Source organism: Penaeus monodon, chromosome 9, assembly GCF_015228065.2.
Source record: "Penaeus monodon isolate SGIC_2016 chromosome 9, NSTDA_Pmon_1, whole genome shotgun sequence".
Lineage (NCBI taxonomy): Eukaryota > Metazoa > Arthropoda > Malacostraca > Decapoda > Penaeidae > Penaeus > Penaeus monodon.
Genome location: NC_051394.1, coordinates 44747424 through 44757103, shown reverse-complemented (window position 1 = coordinate 44757103; position 9680 = coordinate 44747424). Strand labels below are relative to the sequence as shown.

The 9680-nt window shown below is 40.3% G+C and overlaps 1 protein-coding gene across 1 annotated transcript; it reads left to right on the top strand.

Annotated features, from left to right (window-relative positions):
- The first annotated feature begins 923 nt into the window (after window positions 1-923).
- LOC119576738 (peptidyl-prolyl cis-trans isomerase B-like) lies at window positions 924-4573 on the top strand. Its single transcript, XM_037924381.1, has 3 exons — window positions 924-1007; window positions 3369-3509; window positions 3833-4573. The coding sequence occupies exons 1-3, from the start codon at window positions 924-926 to the stop codon at window positions 4355-4357; spliced, it is 750 nt and encodes a 249-aa protein (XP_037780309.1). The 3' UTR covers window positions 4358-4573.
- Window positions 4574-9680: the final 5107 nt, after the last annotated feature.

Below are 9680 nucleotides of genomic sequence, written 5' to 3'. Positions count from 1 at the left end.
CCTACAGCCCAGTTTAGCCCCATCTAAACTCATTTTTTGTAAAAAAAAAAAAAAGAGAAAGAAAGGTACCCGTTTCCGTCGGTTGAAGATGTTTGAAAAGAGCGGCTCAGACATGGTTCAGGTGATATGATCCTCGGTTTACTATGTGCGAATTAAAGGTTGGTATCAACATTTGTAGAAGGTATTGACTTAATGGATCATATGTTGAAAAATAAAACATCATACAAATCGGTTTATTTTTCGTATCCTCCCCCTCCCCCCGTACTGTCCTTTTTCTACAAACACCAACCTTTTTGAAGCCCTCTCAGGTAATGTATATACATAAATAATTGTGTGAAGTATGGGGATATGCATGGTTGTATGTATGGTATACAGTATATATGTTGATTATAGATCTGTTATATATATATATATAATATATAGATATTATAATATAATACTCTATAGACTAGATATAATATATGTATATAGAAATATACATATATATCAAAGACATACACATTATTATACATAGTCTATAACATATATTGTTATGTGTGTGTCTATCAATTCATCGATCTTTCTACCATCATTACAAAAATGATAATTTATTATATATATATACTATATAGATATATATAATATATACACATATATATAATAATAAACATGTGGAGTATATGTTACATGTGATATAGAGTTTATATAGTAATAGAGGGTTCTTACAAACACACATATGCGGTCTATAACTTGTTGAGGGTGAGAAGTCACGCGAAAAGTTTTCTTTTTAGTGAATCACACGAAAAAGTTCTAACATACTTAACTTTGTTATTGTTTACAGGATCATCACTACTGCTACAACTGGGGAGAAAATGAGCGAGCTGATGTCATATGCAAAGAGGACATACAAGTGGAGAAAGGGAAACTGTGATGCTACCTGAATGATGGTCATACCTCTGCAGGCATTTCTTAACAGTCTTCTGAAGCTATTTGACCCATCTGCAAGAGGACCCCCACGCCGGGAAACTGTAAGCAGCATTGCCGATAAAATTTTGTCTCATTTTCAGCAATAACAGACTACATGTCGAGTGACAAGGTAAGGTTAAGCAAGACACATTGAAACAGGACTGAGCCGGTACAGTGGAACTCTGAAGATCTATCGTAAAATACAGTTCTTATTCTCCAACGACTGATATAATTTCGTAACACAAAAGTCCTCAAACTAAAAAGTATGTACAGGTAAGCTAAGGAATGATTCTCGTTTCAAAAAACAAACAAAAGCAAAAATTAAATAAAATAAATAGAAAAAATAAAAAAATAAAAATCCAGTGAAAGTGTACAGGCTTCAACAAGAAAAATCAAAGTTGTGAATTTAAGGTTTATAAAGTAATGAGCGACGTCGAAGGAATCACAGGTTGGTGGTATCAAGTCAATAAGCTGGCTATGATCTCAAAAATGCAATGTTCAAAACTTTTAGTAATATTTGTTAACTGGCGGTTTTTCATAATCTAGACATTATTATTTGTCCTCTACAGTTGTATTTATAAATTTTGTGCCCGACTCGTGTTACATATAAGAGTAACTAAATTGACCCGGAATTTCTTCTGCCACATCTGACACAACACACTCATGTGCGACATACTTGATACTTATTTCGGTTTCTATTTGTCACTAATTTGAAAATACAATATTAAGTAAAAAAACAGTATTGCTAGAATGTACCACCTCATATTTCGTTTTGTTTAACTGAGAGAAAAATAAAATTATGAAAGGGTAACAACAAAAGGCGGAACGCTGATAAAATAAAGGGAAAAAATAACTTTTAGTAACCAATAATAGTTGTAATAATATAGTATATAGGCCATGTATTACAGCATAAAAAAAGGTATGGGCGTCCAGTAGTGTTCTCAGATCAATTACCCTAAAATGCGTCCATAAAATATTTGGTGAACTTTCATACATAAGCATCGCAATGTTCTGTTCATTAGAGTGCAATAGCGTGAACATTTCAGTACTCATATTTACGATAACAAACGTATTTGAGGGAATTAGTCTGAGAACATATCATAAGAATTGCAGTAAACAAAAAAAACTACAACAATAGTAGTAAAAAATATAATGAAAATGATCATAAGATTATGTTTTATAAAAACATGATGCTGATTGTATTATTATTATTATTATTATTCTGTCATTAATCCCATCGGCAACAACATTCTATATTAGTTAAACAAATGAAAGAAATTATAATGATAATATAAAAATAATTCCAGATTTTTTTTTTCTTATTCTTGTCATCATTATCAATGAAATAATTATCATCAGTATTATCATCACCGTTAACATTATTACTGCATTACTATTGTTTTCACTAACGTACTGTATTATCATAATCATCATTAAATCATCATTAACATAAAAGTTCCATTTGCCGCCACTGCCGGGTCGCAAACCGCTAACGGCAAGCGCCCAGCCCATGTTCCCGCGACGGTCAAAGATTCATGTTTGATCGCCGAAGTAACCAGATATCTGAACAGGGAACCCCTCCATCTTGATGAAATCCTAGCTGGCAAATCTGAGTTAAACCCTGCCCATCAATTGTTTTTAATGCAATTCCATTTTCTTGGTTTCTTTTTAATATATTTTTACCGTTGTTACCAATGAACCATTTTTCAAAAAAAATGCACTCAAAAAAACTTTAGCCAGCGAGAGTGCGCTGTGAGATGTTAGAGGTAGCTAGATACATAATTATTTGTGGAATTTACTCGATATTATTATTATTATCCTAACAACTAAAATTCCCCCCTTTTATATATGATACCGAAGAGTTCCATACCAGTAAATCCGTCATAATACTCTAGGAAAAAGTCAAATTTTAAGTTAAATGGAGTGGAGCTACATGGTTTTTTGTTCTTTGGATGTAACAATCAATTAACCAGCTGTCGGACCTGAGTGACAGACTATTATCTAGTATTATAACATACCATACTTTTTTTTTTTTTCCCTTTTTTTAGGTGAGAGAAAACCTTGAAAAATGTCCCCAAAACATGGCCTGCCACTCGATCTATGGTGCGCGATTCCGAGAGAGGCTTTGTACAAGTGTTTACTTCGAGGAAACAAAACAGTCACACGAGCAGTTCATATGTATTGAACAAACAAGGCAGAAGATGGTCGATATTATAGAAGGGAGGTCACTCATTCTAAGCCAAGTCTACTTAGCCTTAAAGCATTCCTTAACAATGGATAAGGGGAATAGTTGCCGGAACGTTTACACAAAGAGACTGAATGATATTCTAAGAGGTGGAAAGCCATTTTTTTGGAAAGCTAGAAAAACTCAAAATGCTTTTGCCTCCCGCTGACAACGAGCCAGCCACCCCTGCCGACAATAGGAGGGAGAAGGCCAAGGTAAGACCACTTTTTGTCTTGCCTTGAACACAGACGGCCGGAAAGCAAGACTGACCTGGGAGCAAGGAAGCCTTAATCTTTACGCTCTATCGGATGAATATGTCGACGCTCGCATCATGGTAAAGGTATGGCATTGTTGTGTTGATCTTTGCATTTATTTTACTGTAGCTGTTAGCAATATTTTGTCTATGTTGTTCTTGTTATTTTGCTTAAAATATGTAGAATATGTGTATAACAGGACTTCATAAGAAGCTAACATATTTACCAACTTCTTTCGCAGTTATTTGGTTACCAATATGATACAAGGGCCACTCATTTATAGATAAATCGGCCAAACACTTTATTTAAAAAGTTTGTTTTTATCACACGGTACTGATATTAGGAAATAAGCACTCCAAAATTCTTTATCTACACTTAAACTTGCTTCCACGCATTCTTATTTTTGCAGATGTCTGATATTCTTCTGATGATCCCACAAGAAAACCCAGTGGTGTTCCTAGACGTAGCCAACGCAACCGGCAAACTGGGCCGCGTCTGCATCAGAGTTTGGTCTCACTTGCGGCGCGGCCAGCAGTTCCTGGCGTTGTGCCAGGGTTATCTCGGCCCCACGCTCAGGGGGTCAAAATTTCTGGATGTAGTGGTGGAAAGCAAAGCTACATGCCTTCGCGGAGGTCATTATCTGAGCGAAGATGGCCCCACTGCAAAGGCGCTGATGGATAACCTGGAGTGGAACGAAAACCATGAACTTCCAGGACGCAAGGGTTACATTACAGGCTGGAGTTACCAAGCAGTAGAGTATGAAACTCTTTTTGGTATATTATTGAATGACTCCCATGCTAATTTCTGCTGCCCCTTTGGCGAGGTGGTTGAGGGCATGTCAGTGGTAGAGAAAATTGCCAGTTGCAGCGCGGTGCGAGATGTAACCATTGTGGAAGTGGGGAGAGTGATTCCTGAGTTCGTCACTGAGGAATAGCTATAACTGGATAAATGCATTTAAGTTTTAGTGGGAAAAGTAGAGGTGGCTTTGTAGTGATTTTGAGAGGTTCAAGGTCTGATCCATTCTTTAAAAAAAATGTAATGCTAACAAAAAAATGAATAAATAAATGGCAGGTTTGTGGTAGGCCGAAAAAGAAAGGTAGAATGTCTACATTTATTTAAAACAAAGAAACCGAAACACAAAAAATATAAACATAATAAAACCACTAAGAACGGACAATATAAAAACTATAAAAAAAGCTGGGATTTAAAACAAAACTAATGAAAGTTAAAAACCGAAACGTAAAACAAGAACACAAAATAATAAAAGAAACTGAGACAACATAAAATAACATAAAAATATGCTAGGAAACGAAACAAAATACGGCTACAAAATAAAATAAAACTAAGACGGTCCAGCAAAATAAATTCAGTCTCATATAAACATTGCAACGTCTTTCTTATATATTATTGCCTTTGGTTTCTGTGGCCATAAACAATCACTCTACTTAACTTTTGGCTCGGTGGGTCTTGCAGCTCGAAAAAAAGAGAGGGGGCGATCCCAGAGTCCCAGCGTTAACCCTACGGCCTATTCGATTAATCTGCCCGCCAGACAAAAGTCGGGAGCGGGCGAAAAAAACAAACATGGCGGACGCTTATCATCTGGTTCTGTTTTTACTATTTGTTAATTTGCTACATTACTCTGATAGAATTTATTTTGCTGGTTACAATAACAAAATCTCAAAATTGTACAATCAACCTAAATATGAGCACAAATAAAAGTTTAAAAATACGATACACGAAAGGTTAAAATCATGAACTAAAACACAGAAATACAGACAAACAGAAATAAAACAATTAAGGACATTAAAAACTAACACCTAAGCCAACTAAAACTCAATAAAACAGTATATAAACAATAATTGTTAAAGAAAAGGGTATTTTCGAGCCAGCCTTCCTTGGAGAGGCGTGCTTGGCCAAGAGATGGCGCTCCACAAAAAAGGGGTAACCCACTTAAAATTGTTCAGATCACTACAACTACCCACGGGCACGGGAGTCCGAAGCTGCCGCAAACGTTAATTACGAGGAAGCCTACCCGTAACAAGTCCCTTTCGTATTGATCAAAGCCCACCCATTTTGACCTAAGGTGCCCTGGCGCAATCAACACGATGCAAACGGGACACGCTCGGCAGCGGAGGACTAGACAAACAAGCGCCGGTCTCACAGCATCAACAGTACATACAGCAGCAACACTCTCACAGGACAGGACAGGATCTGTAAAGTAGAGTGCAGCTTAGGGACACGAGAAACAGGCCATAACTACTTAAAAGGGGCATGCATTGTTCAAAGTCCGTGAAAATGTTCTGCCGGATCGACGACCTGGGAAAAAAAACAACATTCATGCTCTAATCAGAACCATTCACCTTAAAAGCCATTCACCATAAAAGCCATTCACCATAAAGAGAGACAGAAAAATAAAAAGTACAAGTAACGTAATCGGTTCGACTTCACTATTGGTATCAGCATAGAACACCAGCTACTAGGTTCTGAAAATTGATAACGTGTCGTACATTAGCATACATACATTATATGAAGACAAAATATTTCAATATAGTACATAGTCACACTATCACTGAGCACTAGGGTTTGGTCCATGCAACGTGACCACTGCACGGGATTGGGTCCGAGGTCTGGCATCCTTCCTTTTGTAATGTATTGCACTGCAACCCATGCTCGGCTGAACAGGCAGCAAGCAAGGCAATAGCAAGGGGGTCCTCTGCTTCTAGATGATCAGTTTCATCATCTACCGCCTCATGTGGCAGATGCAATTCCTGGGGTGGATAATAGGGCTTCAAGTAATTAGCATGAACTCTACGCTCACGAGCTTCGCCATACAGATTCCTTACTAGGAATACAACAGGCCCTAATTTCTTGAGAACACGGGCTGGGCCTTCCCAACGAGGCGACAACGTATTTGATCGCCTGTATACCTTTGTGAGAACCAATGCTCCTTCCTTCAAAGACAGATGCTTCCTGACTTTCCGATCGTAATCCCTGGTCCAACCCATTCGAGCTTTCCTGCATGCTTCCTGAGCAGCAGTCCAGGCTAACTGCAGTCTGTGCCGCAAGATAAATGGTGCGGCATCATCGTAGACCGGTTTCATAGTCAGTCCTATGGGCATATCGATTGGGTGACCCTGGAACAAATGTAATGGCTGGTCCATTACAGAGCGGTGTATAGAGGTATTTAGAGCAAACCTCACCTGAGGAAGGACATCATCCCAGTAATATGCAGCCTGGTCACAGAGCAATCAGAGCTTCTTTTACCACTCTGTTGGTTCTTTCTACCATACCATTTGCTTGAGGATTGTACGGTAGGGTCAGCTTAAATTTTGTTTGGAGTTCACGGCAAACAGAAGCCAAGAGGTTGTTATTAAACTCTGCTCCCCCATCTGTCTGCAACTCTAGTGGTGGCCCATACACTGTGACAAAACTGTCAATGAATGCAGTGGCAATAGTTTCAGCTCGCTTATCACGCAGAGGTACTAACTCCACGTAACGGGATAAGTGGTCAACTATCACTAAGGTATAAATATTTCCTCTTTCCGTCTGTGGTAATTGAATCAGGTCTGCGGAAACCCTTTCAAGAGGACGGGCAACTTCTGGCGCTGCAGCTAGTGGTGCATTTTTGCTGGAGCAGCCTTTCTTCATCTGGCAGTCTGGACAGGTCTTAACAAACTGTTTAGTAAAAGAGAGTATATTAGGGAAATAGAACATTGTTTTGGCTTTATTAAATGTTCTGAATATACCTGGATGTGCTGACAGGAGTGAGGCATGGGACAGACGTAATGCTGATTCTCTCAAATGGCGAGGCACCACAACCCTGCGAAGAATCCGGTCACCCGAGTCCTGCAGATGGTACAAGACCCCATTCCCAACTTCAAATTCAGCTAAGGATGCTGGTAACTTTGCAGTTGGAACTAATCCACCATCGAGGTACTCAACTAGCTGTGCCCAGGTAGGGTCTTTTAGCTGTTCTGCACGCAAAACCAGTGGGTCATTATCTTCCAGTATCTCTGTGGCAGCAACCACAGCGGTTTCAGCTCTTGATATCATATCAGGAACATGGTGTATAGCTCCTTTCTTATAGATGATATCAAAGTTATAATGTTGCAGGTCAATACACCATCGAGACATCCTTGGACTTTTGGTCTTCCTGGTAAACACATAAACCAGTGGGCGGTGATCGGTATACACCGTGAATTTCTGTCCATAAATGTATGGGTCGAAGGCCCTTACTGCCTCAACAACAGCAAGTGCCTCACTGTCAGTGGCACTGTAGCGAGTCTCCGGCCCATTCTTTTTTCTGGAGAAATACGCTACAGCATGAGGTGTGCCTTCTGCGTCACGCTGCATCAAACATGCACCAATAGCTATTTTTGAGGCGTCACAATGGACCTCAAAGGGTTTATTATAATTAGGGTTTTGCAGGGTAGGGGCAGACACCAAGGCAGACTTCAGGCTTTCAAAAGACTGTTGGCATTCCTCAGTCCAAATGAACTTGCTGTTCTTCCTTGTCAATGAAGTCAAAGGAGCTGCTAACCTTGCGAACCCATCTATATGCCGACGGAAGAACCCTGCAGCACCAAGGAACCGGCGCACTCCTCGTACATCTTTCGGGCGGCTCATTTCTGCTATAGCAGTTAGCTTTTTGGGATTAGGACGGATCCCTTCAGCTGACATTTCAAAGCCAAGAAATTCTAATTTCTGTACGGCTATCTCGCATTTTGCTGGGTTCAAACGCAAACCAGCTCTATGTAACAATTCAAGAGTCTCTTGTAAATGTCCGAGGTGCTCCTCTGTACTCCTGCTAAAAATAACCACATCATCCAAGTAAGCAGCTGTGTGGCGACCTAAGACGGAAGACAATATTATATTAATAGTTCTCTGAAAGGTTTGTGGGGCGGTCTTCAAACCATATGGCATTCGTCTGAACTGCCACACACGAGCCCCATCACTAAATGCTGTCTTAGGTCGATCTTGAGGTTCCACAGGGATAGCCCAGTAGGCAGAACGAGCATCCAATGAGGTGAAAATGCAGCTCTGGTGCAAGTCATCAATAACCTGTTGTATCTGGGGTAAGGGATAAGAGTCAGACGTTGTTATTGCGTTTATAGTACGGAAATCAACACAAAACCTTACTGTACCATCCTTCTTACGAACGAGAACCACTGGTGAAAGCCAAGGACTTGTGGAGGGTTCAATAACACCAGCCTTGGCCATTGCATCACACTGTTCACGAATAGTCAATCGGGCCGTTTGTGGTAACCTCCACTGCCTCGTAACAGTGGGTAAGGCCTCACCTGTTCGTATTCTGTGGGTAACACCAGGAATCGTTCCTATGTCCATAGTTTCAGCACTGAAAAGTCCAGAGAACTTACTCAAGAGATCTCGAAAAATTGTCTTCTCAGGATCCTCCAAATGATCTAAGCATGGCAATTCATTTGGGTTATCTACAGAAGGGACTAAGAGGTTTGTAAGTGCTGGGGCCGTAACAACACTCACCTGGGGTTCCTCCTTCACAGCATTAAAACCAGTCATGGCTGCATTGTTGGGTGTTGATGAAATTAGAACTTTTTCCTCAAACTCGGGAAGTGGTGGTAAAGATACATCCACAGGGACAGGGTCAAAATTTAGCTCAGGAAAAATTTGGAACTCGTCTTCGCTGTAACCAAAATCCATTTGGCCATGTTGTAAATCAAAGCCATCTTCATCAAAGTCAAAATCGGGGTTAACGACCTCTTCTATGTCAGGTGAGCTGGACACAGGTAAGGCGGCGGCAGCAGCAGCATCAGCATCCGACGGACTGGACACAGGTAAGGCGGCGGCGGCAGCAGCAGCATCAGCATCCGACGGACTGGACACAGGTAAGGCGGCGGCAGCAGCAGCATCAGCATCCAACGGACTGGACACAGGTGAGCCACCAGATTTACCTGCAGTATCATTTGCAGTGGTTTCAGGTGTTGGTGTTATAAGAGGTTCGACTTGCACATCGGTCAGGTCTGCAAGCAGAGTTCCTCCCTTTAACCTAAGTGGCTTATTACTGGTATTAACTACCCAGATAGGAATTGTTCCATTAGTCGGAGTAACCACACTTTTAGGCATAACTAAAGCATCATTAGAAGGCTCAACCAAAATTGCTTGTGCTTTTCTAAGCCTAGGAGGTACTTTTGCAGAAAGGAAGTGACCCGATTTTGGCTGAAGGGTGACTGATGAGCAAACTCGAGCTTTGGGGTGTACATTTTCTTTGATCACTTTTC